Below are 20580 nucleotides of genomic sequence, written 5' to 3' on the forward strand. Positions count from 1 at the left end.
GACTTTAATCCTGACAGGATCATACAAACTCTGCACTCTCAAAACTTTCTCCTTTGAAGGCTTCCCACTTACCAATCACACCCTTGCCAGAGAACAAACTGTCCCAATCCATGCTTTTTGGATCCTTTCTCATTTCTTCAAATTTCGCCTTTTTCCAGTTTAGAACCTCAAACCGAGTACCAGATCTATCGTTATCCATGATCAAGTTGAAACTACTGGCGTTATGATCACTGGAACCAAAGTGCTCCCCTACACACTTCCGTCGCCAGTCCTAACTCATTTCCGAATGGGAGATCTAATATTGCATCCTCTCTAGTTGGTACCTCCATATATTGATTTAGAAAACTTTCCAGAACACATATTACAAGCTCTAACCTGTCTAGACATTTAACAGTATGGGAGACCCAATCAGTATGTGGAAAATTAAAATCCCCTACTATCACTAACTTTTGCTTCCTGCAGTTGTCTACCTCTCTGCAGATATGCTCCTCCAATTCTCGTTGACTACTGGGTGGTCTATAATACAACCCCATTTATGTGGCCATACCTTTCTTGTTTCCCAGCTCCACCCATATGGCCTCAATAGACAAGCCCTCTAATCTGTCCTGCCTGAGCACTGCTGTAACATTTTCCTGACTAGCAATGCTACCACCTGCACCCCCCACCACCTTTCATTCCTCTGCCTCTATCACGTCTGAAACATCAGAACCCTGGAACATTAAGCTGCCAGTCCTGACCCTCCTGCAGCCAAGTTTCACTAATGGCTATAATGTCGTCATTCCATGTGTCAATCCACGCCCTCAGCTCGTCTGCCTTCCACACAATACTCCTTGCATTGAAATAGACACACCTCAGGAGATTATTTCCACTATTCACAACCCTTCTAATTGTGGCTTTGCACGAGCTTTTAACATCATTTATTTTCACCCCCGCTCCACTATCTGCTCTGGCACTCTGGTTCCCATCCCCCTGCAAACCTAGCTTAAACCCTCCCCAATAGCACTAACAAACCTCCCCGCAAGGATACCGGTCCCCTTGTAGTTCAGGTGTAACCCGTCTCTCTTGTACAGGTCCCACCTGCCCCAGAAGAGATCCCAATGATCCTGAAATCTGAAACCCTGCCCCCTACACCAGTTCCTCAGCCTCAGTCAAAGTAAGAATTATAAAGCTCAATCGTTTAATCAGATATTGTCTACTGTTTATTATTTCCGGGTACTGATTTGTAACAGGGGACACATCACGCAGCATCCACCCAAACGAGATTTCTTAAGTTTGGCCGGGCAGGGGGGCTATCACCCCCTATATTAATCTGCTAGCTGAAGCGAGAGTTACATAAGGTTAGATGACTGAGTGAATCGCTTCCCACATTCACAGCAGGGGAACGGCCTCTCCCCAGTGTGAACTCAGTGATGCACATTTGGTTGATTTGGTTGAGAGAATCTCTTCCCAATGTCTGAACAGGTGAACGGCCTCTCCCCAGTGTGAAGTCGCTGGTGTCTCAGTAGGTGGAATGACCGAGTGAATCCCTTCCCACATTCTGAGCAGGTGAATGGCCTCTCCCCAGTGTGAACTGACTGGTGTCCCTTCAGTTGAGATGACTGAGTGAATCCCTTCCCACACACTGAGCAGGTGAACGGCCTCTCCCCAGTGTGAACTGACTTGTGTACAAGTAGGTGGGATGACCGACTGAATCCCTTCCCACAGTCTGAGCAGGTGAACGGCCTCTCCCCAGTGTGAACTCGCTGATGTCCCTTCAGATGAGATGAGTAAGTGAATCCCTTCCCACAGTCTGAGCAGGTGAACGGCAGCTCCCCTGTGTGAACTCGCTGATGTCCCTTCAGATGAGATGACTGAGTGAATCCCTTCCCACAGTCTGAGCAGGTGAACGGCCTCTCCCCAGTGTGAACTTGCTGATGTCCCTTCAGTTGAGATGACTGAGTGAATCCCTTCCCACACACTGAGCAGGTGAACGGCCTCTCCCCAGTGTGAACTGACTTGTGTACAAGTAGGTGGGATGACCGACTGAATCCCTTCCCACAGTCTGAGCAGGTGAACGGCAGCTCCCCTGTGTGAACTCGCTGGTGTCCCTTCAGATGAGATGAGTATGTGAATCCCTTCCCACAGTCCAAGCAGGTGAACGGCAGCTCCCCTGTGTGAACTCGCTGGTGTGCCTTTAGGTTGGATGACCAAGTGAACCCCTTCCCACACACTGAGCAGGTGAATGGCCTCTCCCCAGTGTGAACCCGCTGATGTACCTTCAGTTTAGATGACTGAGTGAATCCCTTCCCACAGTCTGAGCATTTGAACGGCCTCTCCCCAGTATGAACTGACGTGTGTACCAGTAGGTCGGATGACCGAGTGAATCCCTTCCCACAGTCTGAGCAGGTGAACGGCTTCTCACCGGTGTGAAATCGCTGATGTCCCTTCAGTTCAGATGACGAAGTGAATCCCTTCCCACAGTCCGAGCAGGTGAACGGCCGCTCCCCAGTGTGAAATCGCTGATGTATCTTCAGTTGAGATGACGAACTGAATCCCTTCCCACAGTCTGAGCAAGTGAATGGCCTCTCTCCAGTGTGAACTCTCTGATGTAGCTTCAGTTTAGATGAGCAAGTAAATCCCTTCCCACAGTCCGGGCAGGTGAACGGCCGCTCCCCGGTGTGAACTGACTGGTGTCTCAGTAGGGCGGATGACCGAGTGAATCCCTTCCCACAGTCTGAGCAGGTGAACAGCTGCTCTCCAGTGTGAACTCGCTGGTGAGCCATTAGGTCAGATGACCTAGTGAATCCTTCCCCACAAATTCAGCAGATTACCAACATCTGCCCAGTGTGAACTGACTGGTGTGTCCACAGGTGGGAAGACCGACTGAATCCCTTCTCACACACAGAACAGGTGAAGGGCCTCGTCCCAGTGTGAACTTGCTAATGTACCTTCAGTTGAGATGACCGACTGAATCCATTCCCACAGTCTGAGCAGATGAATGGCCTCTCCCCGTGTAAAATGACGGGCATGCCAGTCAGTCAGATGATCCAGTGAATCCCTCCCCACAGTCTGAGCAGGAAGGATGATAGAGTGAATCCCTTGCTCCTCTTCTTAAGTATCTGGACAGAGACAGCAAAACTGGCGTGTTGTGCTCAAGATTGCTGCAGACAAATTCCTTGTCGTGTTTAACCTGTAAAAATATTTACAAACTCCATCAATGGGTGTACGACAACGTTTCAGAAGAGATGAATTGAGTTGTCAAGGTGTGATCTGGCATCACACTGTTACTGTGAAGTTCAACCCAAGCTGGAGAGAGAAATCATCTTCTCACTGGTCACAGTGCTGGTATCTGGAATGACCATCAAACTCTCTGATGCTCTTCCTGTCTCAATAAGAATGGGGAATTTCTGCCATCTCCAATCTGTGACCTGCTCAGTCTGACTCTCTCCATTGGTATTATTCCCTCTTCCCACTGAGCTGCATGGGTGCCTGGCCCCACAGTAACTGAAACACTCTCACACAAATAGCTGGCAGTGCATTCCACGCACCCACCACTCGCTGTGTAAAAAACTTACCCCTGACATCCCCTCGGTATCTATTTCCAATTACCTTAAAACTCTGCCCCCTTGTGTTAGCCATTTCAGCCCTGGCAGAAAATCTCTGGCTATCCACACAATCAATGCCCCTCATCATCCTATACCCCTAAAAAAGGCTCTAAACATAAACAAGGAAATTATATATTGAAGATTTGTTCGAAGTATACAAAATTATAAGGGTATAGATAGGGTAAATGCAAGCAGCTCTTTCCACTGAGGTTGGGTGGGATGACAACTGGAGGCCATGGGTGAAAATTTAACGGGAACATTTTGAAAATCTCTTTACTGAAATGGTCGTGAGCGTGTGGAATGAAATGCCAGCACAAGTGGTGAATATGAGCTCGGTTTCACCATTTCGAAGAGGTTTGGATGGAAGCCTGGATGGTAGGGGTATGGAGGGCAATGGTCCCAGTGCAGGTGGTTGCATTGGACAGCTTAAATGTTTTTTTGGCATTGAATAGATGGGCCAAATAGCCTGTTTCAGAACTGAACTTCTCCATGTTTCCATGACGGAGAAGCTGGCCAAACTTGTTTGGAAAGGGAAAGGTCGGAGTGACAACTGAGCAGCAATGGCTGGAGTTTCTGGGAGCAATTCAGGAGCTGAGTGATTGATACATCCCAAAGAAATGGAAGCATTGGAAAGGCAGGAGGACACAACCGTGGCTGAAATGAGAAGCCAAAGCCAACATAAAAGCCAAAGAGAGGGCAAACAAAAGAGCAAACACTAACAGGGAATGGAGTTGCACAGTGTGAACTTGCTGATGTACCTTCAGTTGAGATTACTGACTGAATCCATTCCCACTGTCTGAGCAGGTGAATGGGTTCACCCCTGTGTAAAATGACGAGCGTGCCAGTCAGTCAGATGATCGAGTGAATCCCTTGCTCCACTTCTTAAATATCTGGACAGAGACAGCAAAACTAGCGTGTTGTGTTCAAGATTCCCGTAGACAAATTCCCTGTCATTTTTAACCTGTAAAAAGATTTACAAAATCCATCAATGGGTGCAGGACAACATTTCAGATGAGATCACTTGAGCTGTCAAGGTGTGATCTGGCATCACGCTGTTACAGTGAAGTTCAACCCAAGTTAGAGCAAGAAATCATCTTCTAACTGCGCACAGTGATGGTATCTGGAATGACCATCAAATTCTCTGATGTTCTTCCTGTCTCTATGAGAATGGGTTCAGAGGAGATGTGAGGGGTAAGTTTTGTTACGCAGAGAGTGCTGAGTGTGTGGAATGGGCTGCTGGCAACGGTGGAAGAGGTGGATACAATAGGGCCTTTTAAGAGACCCCTGGACAGGTATATGGAGCTCAGAAAATTAGAGGTAATTTCTCAGGTATGGACATATTCGGCACAGCTTTGTGGGCCAGAGAGCCCGTGTTATGGGGTAGTTTTTTTTTCTATGTTTCTACCATCCCCAATCTGTGACCTGGCTCAGTTTGACTCTCTCCATTGGTATTATTCCCTCTTCCCACTGAGCTGCATGGGTGCCTGGCCCCACAGTAACTGAAACACTCTCACACGAATAGCCTTTGTTAAAGTGCAGCTGGAATTTTCTTTTATGTATTATTAACTTTTCTTTTATGTATTATTAACTGCCACAGTTTTAACACCATATAAACAATTCCTGCTGAGATGAATGGTTGGTCCGCACAGCTAGTAAAAGGACTTAAAGTGAGTTTTTGTATTATTTCAGGTTCTTGTCACAGTCATAGAATAATACAATACAGAAACAGGCCCTTTGGCCCACCTGGTTGGTGCCGAGCTACTTAAACTTTCTACTGCCATACCCCTACCATCCAGGTACCTGTACAAACCTCTGAAATGTTCAACTTGAGCTTGCAGGCACCGGGCGTGCTGGCTGCTCATTCCACACCTGCATGACGGTCTGTGTGAAGACGTTTCCCCTCATGTTCCCCTACCCTTTCACCTTTCACCCTTGACCCATGGCTTCTGGTTGTAGCCCCACCCAATCCCAGTGGAGAAAGCCAGCTTGCATTTACCCTATCTATGCACCTCTGTCACAATCAAATCTCCCCTCAATCTTCCACATTCCAAGCAATAAAGTCCTGATCTGTTCAATCTTTCCCAATAATCCAAGTCCTCCAGACCTGGCAACATCCTTGTGAATTTTTTCTGAACTCTTTCAACCTCTTTTACATCTTTCCTGTAGGTAGGTGACCACAACTGCAAACAAGACTCCAAATTAGGCCTCACCAATGTCTTCTACAAGTCAACATAACATCCATAAGACCGGAAGAAGCTGCAGAAGATCGTGAACACGGCGCAGCGCATCACACAAACCAATCTTCCGTCCTTGGACTCACTTTACACCGCACACTGTCGGAGCAGTGCTGCCAGGATAATCAAGGACACGACCCACCCAGCCAACACACTTTTCGTCCCTCTTCCCTCCAGGAGAAGGTTCAGGAGCTTGAAGACTCGTACGGCCAGATTTGGGAACAGTTTCTTTCCAACTGTGTTTAACCAACACCCCCGACTCCCCACACTCGCACAAGCCAAACTTACCACTAGAATATTAGACCTCTGCTAGTTTAAATTCCTGAACTAACAAATCCCTTGTCACCGCTTTGACTTTCCTCTGCCAGGTAATTTCCCGACCCCGAGCAGTTTCTAAAGTGGCCCACCTGTTGTTATGCAGGATAGCATCAAGAGTACTCTGCGATGGCTATTTAACCTCATTCCCCTTCCTGACTCTCACCCAGTTTCCTGTGTCCTGCACCTTGGGTGTAACTCACCTCTCTTCATGTTATATCTATCAACCCCTCCAACTCCTGGATGATCCGGAATTCATCCATCTCAAGTTCCAACTCCTTAAAGTGCAGGGTTACAAGCTGCAGCTGGATGCACATCTTGTAGGTCAGTGGTCCCCAGCCACCGGGCCATGGACCGGTACCGGGCCGCGAGGCAACGATATGATTTGGCAATATGAGTCAGCTGCACCCTTCCTCATTCTCTATCATGCCCACTGCTCTGCTGAACTTGAACGCATGAGAGGTCAAACCGCACACGTCATCCATGTCAGCACGGGAAGAAGATCGACTCCTCGAGCTTGCAAATGACGGTGGGCTGAAAAGTACGTTTGACATAACATCTCTGCCGGCATTCCGGATCAAAGTCAAGGCTGAATATCTTGGGATAGCCACGAAAGCACGAAAAACGTTGATTCCATTTCCAACATATCTCTGCAAAGCGGGGTTTTCTGCAATGAATGCAATGAAAACTAAATTGTGGAATAGACTGGACATAAGGAACTCCCTTCGAGTATCACTGTCTCCCATCACCCCTCAATGGCACCGTCTTGTTGCAGGGAAACAAGCCCAGGGCTCCCATTGATTCAGCGATATTGGTGTGTTGCAATGATTTTATATGTTCATACGGGGAAAATATGTGCTGTGTGTTTAATATCCAAACGTTACTTAAAATGTTATGATGACTTACAAGTGACTTATAATTGACTTATCACTATATAACAGTAATATAAAGTAAAAGCTGGAATGATACGATAAATACCCAGCCTATGTAAAGTAGAAATAATGTATGTACAGCGTAGTTTCACTGAACAGAATAGCCAAAAACAATTTGTAGAAAAAAAATCGGTACGTACACGCATGCACACACAAGTGCCCGTGCAAGGCTTCATGGTCATTGTAGTCTTTCTCAGAGTAAACACAACTTATTTGACTGCTATCCTTGTCCCTTCGTAACTCTACCCCGCCCCACCCCCAGTCGGCCGGTCCACAAGAGTATTGTCAATAATAAACCAGTCTGCGGTGCAAAAAAGGTTGGGAACCCCTGTTGCAGGTGAGGGCATCAGGGACACTGGAGGTCTCCCCACCTTCCCACCAATGTCCCTTCTAATTGGTAATGACCAGTGTGCACAAAAATCTTGTACTGTGCATTTTTTCCACCCAGTGACAAAATGTGCACAGTGAATTTTATATAGAGAGGTATTCATTCTTACAGCTAGCAAATCACTGGCACTAAGAACTTTGATCTCCTTTGGGTTCGATTGGGTTCATCTGCACTCTCACACAACCTATCTCGTAGGCCTGTTAACGGGTAATGAAGGATTTTCTCACAAGAGCCTTTGCACACTGTCCAAGTGCACCCAGTGCTCCTGAACCCCAATCCTCCCAGTGCTCAGATACGGTGGCTGCTCGGGTAAAAGAGATCCACACAGGGAATACTGAGGATTATTCCGAGACAGGGAGGGAAGAATCCAATAAAACCCCAGAGTTAATGGCTCCACAAAGACAATTGCCCACCCAAATGCTGCCCAATCCACGAGCAGGAGGAGGGACAGCCCTCAGTGATTCCTCTGTATGCACCCTGGAAGCCTTAAGAAATGATAATGATCATGAATCAGGCCCCAGATAGAAAAGAAAAACCAGTGCAGTTTGTTCAGTATGTCCACAGTACTACACAAATGTATAAAGTGACACCGCAAGATTTATTCTGTCTCTGCTGCACGATTCTCTGAGCTGAGGAGGGGGAAATGAAAGGCAGAATTGAGATACCAAACCTATCAGGAGTTACCAGTGGGAAACCATAATGAGAATGAACAGACAGACCGGATTATTCAAGCCTTGGAAAGGGCCCTCCGGCAACCTGTAAACATCACTAAAGTACTTGAATGCAAAGCTAAGCCTGGGGAATCGGGACCAGACTATTGGGAGCGATTTGTGGCCTGCTACGGCACTTTCACAGGAGACCAAGCCTTTAATGATGGGAATCCGTCTGCCCAGTTTGATGTCTTACTGCTCCAATGCTTACCAACTAAGTTAGCCAACATGATTAAAACAAATAATATGGATTGGCCTGACAGTGAACAAAATCGAATGCGACGAGCTTTGACATACTATTGCGAGCCGACTTTCGAATCCTGATCAACCCCGAAGGGCACTAATATTAAAGGTGAATATGTTCAGCAGGGTGAAGGACGCGAGTGAGCTATATCTGGGGATCAGAAATGGGAACAAAAACCTACCAAGGGACAGGTGGGGACAACAATCCATATAGAAATTGACAAGCAAGGATGCTTCCTACCATGAGTACCACTCCTCGGAAAAAGCCCAATGTAATATTGCAAGTTGCTGGAATTCCAATTCTGTTTATGATTGATATGGGGGCAACCACAACCACTCTCCATCAGGTATCGGAAAATAGTATTGGAAAAGGGATTCCAGCTATCAGATTCTACAATCACTCTGTCTGGGTTTGAAGGCACAGAACGTACTTATTCACGTACCCAGCCACTGAAGGTGGAATTCCAGGGGGACCCAGTGTGTGGTTTCATTTACAGTCACCACCAGTCTGAGGTGTAATCTAGCAGGGAGAGACTTGCTCTAACCATTGTAAGTCAAGATTCTCTGCACAGACAAGGATAGCACTCTGGGACCTCTCCGAGGGAAGAACCTGGAGTTCCTTGCCTACACCCTGACGAAACAAGTCCCCAGCACCAAGGGAGACTGGCAAGACTCTGCCGCGGGCCAACTCCGATACTGGAAGGAGTCTGAGGTGAAGACGGGACATCTGGTAAGGCACACTTTTAATATTGACTGAACCCAAGATGTTATACCCCATCTCTGGGCAATTTCAGGCCATGAAGTCGGCCACACCAACTGCTCCCTATCCGGATCACCATGAGAGAAGGACAGACTCTCCCACCCATTTCGCAACATCCCCTCAATCCCGAGGCAATATTTTATGAGGATGGAAGCTCTTTGTGAATCCAGCACGATATTCTGGCTATGCGATAGTGACGGACAGTGAAATAGTTGAGCAAGCCTCTTTTGAGGCAGCTGTCTCCACCCAGAAGGCTGAGCTGCTTGCTCCGACTCGTGCCTGTATCCTTGCAACAGACAAAAGTGCGAACGTTTACACAGATTCCCGTTATGCATTTGGAGTTGTACATAAATAATCTTCCGGAAATTGTACATGACTACGGGCCAACTAACCAAAATTCTCCAAGCATTACATTCGCAGGTATGGCAGGCTTACAAGGAAGAGAACTACCCCACAGAGAGGAGTGACTATTCCACCATAGAACTTGGGAATTTTGTCCTGATCAAGAACTGGAATTGAGGGAAACTCGGACCTCAGTGGAGAGGACCACATCAGGAGTTACTGACCACTCCCACGCTGTGAAACTGAAGGGGCAATCTCAGTGGATACATCAAACAGACTACAAATGTGTTACTGAAGGAACTGAGTAGAAGGACTCTCTTGGACTAAAGGAAAATGTATTGGTTAATAGTGGTGTTCGTGTTTACATCTTTGAGAGGGCTCACCCCAGAATCCGGGGGTCCCCATGTTAACACCTTTCTGTCACACCTATGCCAAACAGGTAGAAGTAGGGGCCTGCTGGGTTTGTACTGAAATTCCCCAGCATGGTAAAACTATGATTCCAATGTCAGTAATCCCGCTCAACCAGACTGAGGAACTCCCAGCCTGGACTTTCTCAAATATCACCCGGGGAAGTGAGGTGAGGAACTGTGGTCCAGTCAGAGATAACTGTGGCTGTCAGTGTTCTGAGGGATGGTATCTCTCAAACAGAACTTCCTGTACTGGGAATCATGCATCCTGGCCATACTTGCAGGTGCCCAGCAGCGGAGAAGCTGAGACTGAGCGATTTTGGATGATCGCTTTTCTCTCCTACGGAGTAGCCAGGAATTCAGATAATCAGTTTGGCTACAGCACTTGAGGAGCTGGCCACAATACTGCAGGGGCCCTGACAGAAACACAGGCCCAAGTAACAGAAATATCCACTGAAATGATTGCAATCCGGCAAACAGTCCTATAGAATCGTATGGCTTTAGGTTTTATCCTGGCTGAGAAAGGGGGAACCTGTGCTATTATTGACACAGAATGCTGCACCTATATCCCTGATGACTCTACTAACATTACATCCCTCTCCCAGCACACTGCCAAGGAGATTGACAGCATCAAGAAAGTAGGGCAGGATTTACACGGGTTCACCAAAGGGTCGAAATGGTGGTCTTCGAAGGCCTGTTCGGTAATATGTGGGGCATGATATTGCATTATGGCCTAATAGTTGTACATATGATTGTTATCATTACCATTGTTGCTTTCTCTGTAAAAAATTACTGCTTTGTAGATCAAGTAATAATCAAAAGGAGGGAATGATAAAGTATGTAAAAGGGTTAACACTTCGTTAAACAATAGCAGCCTGTTTTTCTGAAAGAAACTGCTGATGATCAACAGATGTGCTGAGCCACGCTGAGCCATATTTCTTCTTGAGGGTAGCTAGCTAGGGTTTCAGGATGCTTATCTCCCTGTGCACTCATGCATAGAGATAGGACAGCTTCAGTCTGTTCTGTGTGTGTAAGCCATGATGACTACTTTGTAATTTGTCTTTAGGGGCTGTCATGTTGTAAATAACTTTGGCTCCAGCCTGTCTTGTGTGGGGGGTATCTGGACAGATATACCTGTGGTGTAAGGGGAATTGTTAGTCAGTTACTGGATAGGGCAGGTACAGTCATAGACTGTTCCTGTTTGAGCGACGAACTGAGTAAGCTCCGGGTGCTTGGAAAAACGAGTTTGTACTTATACAGTCTCTGAGTGACTTTATCCGGATTCAACTTCCACAGAATGTGAGTGGTTTTAAAGGGCTGGGCTGCTGGAAACACATTACCAGACCTGGAGTGATTGCAACTGGGTCTGACAGAGGCATAACTGGTACTTCTGGGCACATTCAGTCTCACTCCAACTATTTCCTACCTTCCTTTGTGCAGGTATGTAATGCCTAAAGGACCAGTGTTTGAGTAAATGAGACTCACCAAACTTTCTCCTGATGAATCACTGGATCCTCCAAATCAGATGGGTTCTCTCCAGTTAATGCTCAAAATCCTCGGGCTGGTTCAGATGTTGTTGTTCCCTCATTTGAGTCGTGGTTTGCTTCCAGTTGGGGTTTTCTTCCAATGAATCTCTCACCGCAGGTCTAACTGTAACACGAAAGGTAATGAAGCACATTAACAATAAAAAGGAGAACCAAACATTTCTGCTTAATGTTACTAAGAACAAAGCTCAGAAAGCTAAACATTGAAGGCAGGTATAATGATCTCAGTGAACAATCTTTTATTGTCCCTCACACGTCACAAAACGATATGGCATAAGACATGGTGAGACATAAGAGACAGGAACAGAATTAGGTGATTCAATCCATCTTGTCTGCCCCACCACTCAACCATGGCTGAGTTTTATTCCAACCCCATATTCCTGCCTTCCTCCTGTAACCCTGAAGCTACTTAGCAATCATGAATATATTAATCTCTGTTATAAAATTACTCAAATGGCAGCCTCAACCAACCTCTGTGGCAACAAATTCCACAGATCAGATATCTTTAGGCCAAAAAATTTTCCTCATCTCAGTTTTAAAGGGAAGCATTTTTATTCTGAGACTGTGCTGTCAGATCAGACTCTCTGTCTAATGGGGACATCCTCTCCATATCCACTGTGTCCAGGCTTTTCAGCATTCAGTAGGTTTACTTAACCATACATCCCTCCTCCAGCTGCTCGAAATTTCTGCTTCATTGCAGAAGGACGACCATCCAGCCCCATCTGTAGAAGCACTAACCAAAGTCAAAGCCAAAACACCAACAGTTCCATATGCCTGGAATGTAGATCACAGGATTATAGCCGAAGCACCAACTCTCCCAGTACTCTTTGCTGCCAGTAAAATGCTGCAGTGTGTCAGCCAGTCACAGTTCAATAACTAGCATCTCCACACCAATGCACAACAGAACTGGAACCTGATGACCCTCTGGCATTCCAGCTAACAAAAACTGATTCTGGAAATAACTCAGCAAGGCCAAATGTGCAAAAGAACACTTCACAATGAAGACAAAGGGTAAAAGAAAGATTGCTGATATATAACATTGAGGTGGTGGGATACAGGGTGGACCGAGGTTGACCCAGATGGTTGATGCATACCACTGAAGCGGGCGGCAGGAGACTAAACAGAGGTTGAACAAGATGGGCAGGGATGAGCAGAAGGAACCAGGTGGGAGAAGGGATCAAGGACGATCACTGATACACAGATACTGAATTAATCGCACATAATAAAAGCTCATAAAATGACATAGTTAGAACAAACAATAAGAATTTTGGCATATGCCCTTTGACCCTCACCAAATTTTTATCAACACACCATAGAAAGTTTCCCACCCAGACTCTTCACACTTTGTATGGTAACTACTCTGCCTGTGACTGCGAGGAACAGCAGAGAACTTTGGATACAGATCAGCACATCACAGAAACCATTCTCTCCCCCTAGACTTCCCAGTCCCTCGGTAATGTAGGCAGTGAAATCAAAGATCCCCAAAACCTGGGACGTTCTCCTTTCTCACCCACTCTAGTCGGGGAGAAGACACAAGATCCATAAAGCTTCAGGACAAATGCGAGGAGCCTCAGGAAATGAGGCGAGTTGGGGGAAGTTAACAGGACTCGGTGGCCAACATCAGATTTCCCCAACGCAACATGGAGGAAGCATCACCACCCATCCGGTGACTGAAGGACACACCACATGAATTTGCATCGCAAAGCGGAGGGTGGGGCAGATCTGTGGCACACAGCCTCACTGAAGCTGTTGGCGGGAATTCTGCGGAAATAGGCAGCCTGGGCTCCTGGTTTGGATCGTTCAATGCAGATTAAGTGAAGTCGACACATTTTTTGAAGAGCCCAGATAACTGGGTACTAAATGAGTAATTGGCTTTCGGTTCAGGGCTCACGGCCAACATCAGATCTCCCCGCTCGGGATCGGTCTCAATACACACCGATGGGAAAGTGATATCTTTGGCCCACAGACAGTGATCCCAACCCCTGGCACCCCGACCCAGGAGGCGAAGACACTTTCCCAATCCTGCAGATGATCCAGTCCAGTCCAGCACTGAGCGGAAAGGAAAACACGGCTCACCCGGAGACTGTGAGCATGCACAAAGGGCTTGTTACATCTGTGGTTAAATGCGACGGGCAAATGGGATCACGTGACTGGTGGGGGTCTCCCATCAACCCAAGCAGAGCATTCCAGCTACTGACTACTCTGTGGAAAGAAACAAACTTGCCGCTCACATCTCCTCTCACCTTAAATGTGTTAGACATTTCAACCCCCGGGAAAAATATATTGTCTGTCCACTCTATCTATTCCTCTCGTAATCTTATAAACGTTCATCTAGTGTCAGCCCAGCCTGCGCCGCTCTGGAGAAAACAACACAAGTTTGTCCAACCTCTCGTTATAGCTCATGCCCTCTAATCTAGACAATATCCTCGTAAGCCTCTTTTACACCCTCTACTATTATTCTGATATTTCACATTCTTAAAATAAAGTACTGATCCTAACTGACCTAAGACAGGGAATGTTTTCTTGGATTAAATGTCAGGAATTGTGTAAAACTGAGTGGTGTATGGTGTATGTAAACTTCTGACTTCAACAGTAGCCATTAATATGAAAAAGAAAATTTGCTAGCATATCAAACAGAAAAAATGGCAAATTTTCTGTTCTCATTGATCAATCAACAAGCCTGAGCATTAAGACCACCGAAATAGTTTATTTGAAACGTGATAAGGAAGGTGATCCCCATTTTATGTTTTTAGATCTAATTGAACTGCCTGATCAGAAAGCTGCAACTATTGTTAAGCATCTTCTGAATTGTCTCATGAACCATGGGTTTGATGACTCTTACTTGAAACAGAACCTTGTAGCATTTGCTAGTGATCGGGCGAACGTAATGCCTGCTGTCAAATCTGGTGTTGCTACAATTCTCAAGGAACATTACCCTGTGACAAATTGGCACGGTCTTAGTCACAGATTAGAACTTGCAGTAGGTGATTCAGTGAGAGAAGTTCACGGAATTAATCATTTTCAATCATTTATGGACAAATTCTACTCTGTTTACAGCAGATCACCTCTAAATCAAAAGGAACTGTCTGAATGTGCCTCTCAACTAGAACAACAAATTTGCAAAATAGGCCGTGTTCTGGGCACCAGGTGTGTGGCTAGCTCATTTCGAACAGTTTCAGCAGTGTGACAAAATTATGAAGCACTGTGTTTTCACTTTGAAAAAGCAATGAAGAATGAAACAGGATCTGGGAGTGACAGAAAAACCTATGAAGGTCTGTTGAAAAGATTCTTCAGGACAGTTTCTATCGGACTGAGCTCTAACGTATGACACGTTGCATGAACTTGGTTTACTGTCAGAGTGTTTACAGAAACACACTACTACGACTGTTTATGCAGACAAACTGACCCAATGGATCAGAAGATCACTGTATGGACTGAAAGACCAACCTGGTACAAGAACTCTAGAAGCTCAAGAGGCAGTTGAAAAGGGGAAATTTGGAGAAATTACCTTAACAAGCAACAACAAAATTGTCTCCATTAACTATCGACAATTTCTTGCTCGTCTTATAAACAATCTGCAGCACCTTATGTTCACGGCAACATCCTTGAAAAGTTCTCAAACTTCTAAACCTCAAAGTATGTATTAATTCCCAGCCAAATGAAATGTGTGTCCTTGATAAAGATAACTGGCCTGCTAAAATACTGCTTAATTTTTTTTTCCAAGTCAAGTCGTATTTTATCATCATTTCGACCATAAACTGCTGGTACAGTACACAGTAAAAACGAGACAATGTTTCTCCAGGACCCTGGTGCTACATAAAACAACACAAAACTACACTAGACTATGTGAGACTGCACAAGGCTACCCTAGACTACATAAAAACAACATTAAAAAACTGCACTAGACTACAGCCCTGCACAGGACAACATAAAGTGTGCAAAAACAGTGCAGGGCAGTACAATAATTTATAAACAAGACAATAGGCACAGTAGCGGACAAATAACAATATAATAATAAATGATGTGGATGTCAGTCTAGACTCTGGGTATTGAGGAGTCTGATGGCTTGGGGGAAGAAGCTGTTACGCAGTCTTGTCGTTTGAGCCCGGATGCTTCGGTACCTTCTGCCTGATGGAGAATTATGGAGAAGCTGCAATATCATCTCTCTGTAAGAGGCTTAAGCTTTCTTCTTCCTCTGTAATAAATGCCTTCAGAGATTATGTGGAGGATCGTGGACGCTGCATCCCCCAAGATTTACGCCCATTACTGAGCTGTTCACAAGTTATTCCTATTAGTACTGCTGAGTGTGAGAGAGGATTCAGTCACATCAACTTGATAATAACAGCAACACACTCAAGGACTCTCATAGATCATGTATCAGCACTTATGTTTGTTAAACTACACAGACCTCCTCTAGTTCAGTGGAATCCTGAGCCGTATGTCACAACATGGCTGCAGTACCACAGATCAGCAGATGATACCAGGACAAGAGTTGCTTCAGACCCACGAACACATATTACACCTGACCCTTTGAGGAAATTATTGTGAAACTTCTCATTGGTGGCATTTGGTAAGTAGGTAATTATTTTTAAATTGGTAAAATACATGATTACTGTCTTTTTCTTTACTTGCTTGATAATTATATTTTATGATAATTAGTGAGTACAACCATGTAATACTTTGTCATATTATTAAATTATTATATGTTTTATTGTACCAGTTATACACTGAAATGTACTGATAGGCTATACTATTGTTAATGTTTTAACTATCACTATATTTCTGTGGAGCTCTGGAATTGATATATTTCTTTCATCTTGGTTTACCATTATACCAGCGCCAAAGAAGAAGAATGTGGGCTGCCTTAAGGACTATTGCCCGGTAGCACTTACATCGACAGTGATGAAATGCTTTGGGAGGTCGGTTATGACTGAAATGAACTCCCGCCTCAGCAAGGACCTGAACCCACTGCAATTTGCCTATCGTCACAATAGGTCAATGGCAGATGCAATCTCCATGGCTCTTCACACGGTTTTAGACCACCTGGACAACACAAGCATCTATGTCAGGCTGCTGTTCATCGACTACAGCTCCGCATTTAATACCATCACTCCCACTATCCTAATTGAGAAGTTGCAGAACCTGGGCCTCTGTAATTGTATTCTCATCTTCCTAACCAGAAGAACATAGTCTGTGCAGATTGGTAATAACATATCCTCTTCGCTGACGATCAACATTGGCGCACCTCAGGGGTGTGTGCTTAGCCCACCGCTCTACTCTCTGTATACACATGACTGTGTGGCTGGGCACAGCTCAAACACCATTTACAAATTTACCCACAATACAACTATTGTTGGTCGAATCTCAGGTGGTGACGAGGGGGCGTACAGGAGTGAGATATGCCAGCTAGTGGAATGGTGCCACAGCAACAACCTGGCACTCAATGTCAGTAAGACGAAAGCGCTGATTGTGGACTTCAGGAAGAGTAAGACGGGGGAACACGTACCGATCATCATAAGAGTGATCATAAGTGGAGAGAGTGAGTAGCTTTAAATTCCTGGGCATCAAGATCCCTGAGGATCTAACGTGGTCCCAGCATATCGATGTAGTCATAAAGAAGGTAAGACAGCAGCTGTACTTTATTAGGAGTTTGAAGCGATTTGGCATGACAACAAACAAGCTCAAAATCTTCTATAGCTGCACTGTGGGGAGCATTTGGACAGGCTGCATCACTGTCTGGTATGGAGGGGCTACTACACAGGACCGTGAGAAGCTGCAGAATGTTGTAAATCTAGTCAGCTCCATTTTGGGTACCTGCCTGCAAAGTATCCAGGACATCTTCAGGGAGCGGTGTCTCAGAAAGGCAGCATCCATTACAAAGGACCTTCAGCACCCAGGGCATGCCCTTTTCTCACTGTTACCATCAGTCAGGAGATACAGAAGCCTGAAGGCACATACTCAGCGATTCAGGAACAGCTTCTTCCCCTCTGTCATCTGATTCCTGAATGGACTTTGAAAGCTTTGGACACTACCTCACTTTCTAATATACATCATTTCTGTTTTTACACATCTTTAACAATCTATTCAACCAATTTTTTGAGGAAATTACCAGTAGGCTAGACAAGGGAGATGCAGTGGATGTTGTATATTTGGATTTTCAGAAGGCCTTTGACAAGGTGCCACATATGAGGCTGCTTAACAAGATAACAGCCCATGGAATTACAGGAAAGTTACATACCTGGATAGAGTGTTGGCTGATTGGCAGGAAACAGAGAGTGGGAATAAAGGGATCCTATTCTGGTTGGCTGCCGGTTACCAGTGGTGTTCCACAGGGGTCCGTGTTGGGGCCGCTTCTTTTTACATTGTACATCAACGATTTGGATTATGGAATAGAGGGCTTTGTGGCTAAGTTTGCTGACGATACGAAGATAGGTGGAGGGGCCGGTAGTGCTGAGGAAACGGAAAGTCTGCAGAGAGACTTGGATAGATTGGAAGAATGGGCAGAGAAGTGGCAAATGAAGTACAATGTTGGAAAGTGTATGGTTATGCACTTTGGCAGAAAAAATAAACAGGCAGACTATTATTTAAATGGGGAAAGAATTCAAAGTTCTGAGATGCAACGGGACTTGGGAGTCCTCGTACAGGATACCCTTAAAGTTAACCTCCAGGTTGAGTCGGTAGTGAAGAAGGCGAATGCAATGTTGGCATTCATTTCTACAGGAATAGCGTATAGGAGCAGGGCTGTGATGTTGAAGCTCTATAAGGTGCTGGTAAGACCTCACTTGGAGTACTGTGGGCAGTTTTGGTCTCCTTATTTAAGAAAGGATGTGCTGACTTTGGTGAGGGTACAGAGAACATTCACTAGAATGATTCCAGGAATGAGAGGGTTAACATATGAGGAACGTTTGTCCGCTCTTGGACTGTATTCCTTGGAGTTTAGAAGAATGAGGGGAGACCTCATAGAAACATTTCAAATGTTAGAAGGCATGGACAGAGTGGATGTGGCAAAGTTGTTTCCCATGATGGGGGAGTCTAGTACGAGAGGGCATGACTTCAGGATTGAAGGGCGCCCTTTCAGAACAGAAATGCGAAAAAAATTTTATAGTCAGAGATTGGTGAATCTATGGAATTTGTTGCCACGGGCAGCAGTGGAGGCCAAGTCATTGGGTGTCTTTAAGGCAGAGATTGATAGGTATCTGAGTAGCCAGGGCATCAAAGGTTATGGTGAGAAGGTGGGGCAGTGGGACTAAATAGGATAAAATAGATCAGCTCATGATAAAATGGCGGAGCAGACTCGATGGGCCGAATGGCCTACTTCTGCTCCTTTGTCTTATGGTCTATTCATTATGCATAATGATTTAGTTTTTTATTTATTATGTTTTAATTTATTATCTATGCCAGAATATGTATTTATGTATTGCATTCAACTGCTGTTGCTGAGTCAAACAAATTTCATTTCAATTGCCTGTGATAATAAATCTGATTTTGACATAAGATATACATATATATACCACACTCAATTTGTTTACCTGTTCATTACTCGATTGGGGCAAGGAGGTTGCCCAGTACATGAAATCAGCAGGTACACAAACTGGGTGAGAGAGAGGATCTAGGAAATGGCAAGCATTTTGTCAGCTCCGGCACCTAAAACAATTAGCACTGCACCCCTGCTGAAAGGACATCCCACTTTCTAACAACCGCCCCCTTTCAGGCCTAGGGTCCCACATCTTTCCGACCACTCACCCCACACCCACAGTCCACCCGTAACCTCTACCCACACACAGACAGATCCCCTTCACCCCAAACCCCCTCCCAGCCTGGGAACCACAACTGACTGATCCCAGAGCCCGGGCTCGGGCGCAAAGCTAAAACCGGGGCTGCGGGACCGGAGAGCCCGGAGCCTGCAGCCGTCCGGCAGAACTCGGTCCCGGCCCTTTCCAACTGCAGCAAACCCCCGATTTACACAAACTCCATTACTCACCTCCCCGACAGCAGAACCGCCGGCGACAACTGTGATGGGCACCGGACCGACGGTCAGCAGGATATTCGCCGCAGCACCACCCGTGGACGGAGGTCAATGCAGCGCCCCCGGTGGTCGGAGGTCAATACAGCGCCACCAGTGGCCGGAGGTCCGTGCAGCGCCACCGGTGGCCGGAGGTCCGTGCAGCGCCACCGGTGGCCGGAGGTCCGTGCAGCGCCACCGGTGGCCGGAGGTCCGTGCAGCGCCACCGGTGGCCGGAGGTCCGTGCAGCGCCACCGGTGGCCGGAGGTCCGTGCAGCGCCACCGGTGGCCGGAGGTCCGTGCAGCGCCATCGGTGGCCGGAGGTCCTTGCAGCGCCACTAGTGGCCGGAGGCGTGAGTGACAGCGGAGATGTAAATCACAAACACAACAAAGTCTGCTGATGCTGGAAATCCAGAGCAACACAAACAAAATGCTGGCGGAACTCAGCAGTCCGGACAGCTCCTATCGAAAAGAGTTAACAGTCGACGTTTCCAGTTGAACTGAGGACTGAGATGGAATAGGGGAAATATCTGAATAAAATCGGGGCGGGCGAGGAAATGCCGAGCTGGAAGGTGATAGGTGAAGCCAGGTAGGTGGGAAAGCTCAAGAGCAGAAGAAAATAGAATCTAATAGGAGAGGAGAGTGGAGAATAGGAGAAAGAGATGGAGCAGTGGATCCAGAGAGAAGTGATCAGCAGGTGAGTGGACGTGAAAAGTCAGAGAGGAAGAGAGGGAGTGGGAGGGAGAGGTGAGGGGGAGATTTGTTCGGCGGAAGGAGAAATCGATATTCATGCCATCAGGTTGGAGGGTAACCAGACGGAATATGAGGCGCTGATCCTGGACCCTGAGGGTGGCCTCATCTTGGCACAAGAGGAGGCAATGGGTTGACACGTCGCAACGGGAATGGGAATCGGAATGAAAATGTTTGGACACCGGGAAATCCCGCTCGGAGCAGATAGTTCAAAGGTTAATTAATTATCAAAGCAGATCTCCATAAACAGCTCTGAGTTTTTGTTTTCTTCTCCAGTGAGCCACGGAACAAAGAACATGAAAGTCGTTCAGAGAGAAACATCAAACTCCCATCCCACCCCCGCATAAAAAGGAACGGCATCCCGATCAT

The 20580-nt window shown here is 46.2% G+C and overlaps 1 protein-coding gene across 1 annotated transcript in view; it reads right to left on the bottom strand.

The window, feature by feature from the left end:
* Positions 1 to 19525, bottom strand: part of LOC140207948 (uncharacterized) — a 29419-nt gene extending 9894 nt beyond the window's left edge. The window contains exons 1-4 of the mRNA XM_072276485.1: positions 19441 to 19525; positions 11401 to 11565; positions 4343 to 4545; positions 2056 to 3169 (exon numbers count right to left, since the gene is read on the bottom strand). Of these exons, the coding sequence (XP_072132586.1) occupies positions 2056 to 2762 (707 nt within the window). The 5' untranslated portion in view covers positions 2763 to 3169; positions 4343 to 4545; positions 11401 to 11565; positions 19441 to 19525. The remainder of the gene's footprint in view (positions 1 to 2055; positions 3170 to 4342; positions 4546 to 11400; positions 11566 to 19440) is intronic.
* Between the last annotated feature and the right edge of the window lie 1055 nt (positions 19526 to 20580).

This window comes from Mobula birostris, chromosome 13, assembly GCF_030028105.1.
Source record: "Mobula birostris isolate sMobBir1 chromosome 13, sMobBir1.hap1, whole genome shotgun sequence".
NCBI classification, from domain to species: domain Eukaryota; kingdom Metazoa; phylum Chordata; class Chondrichthyes; order Myliobatiformes; family Myliobatidae; genus Mobula; species Mobula birostris.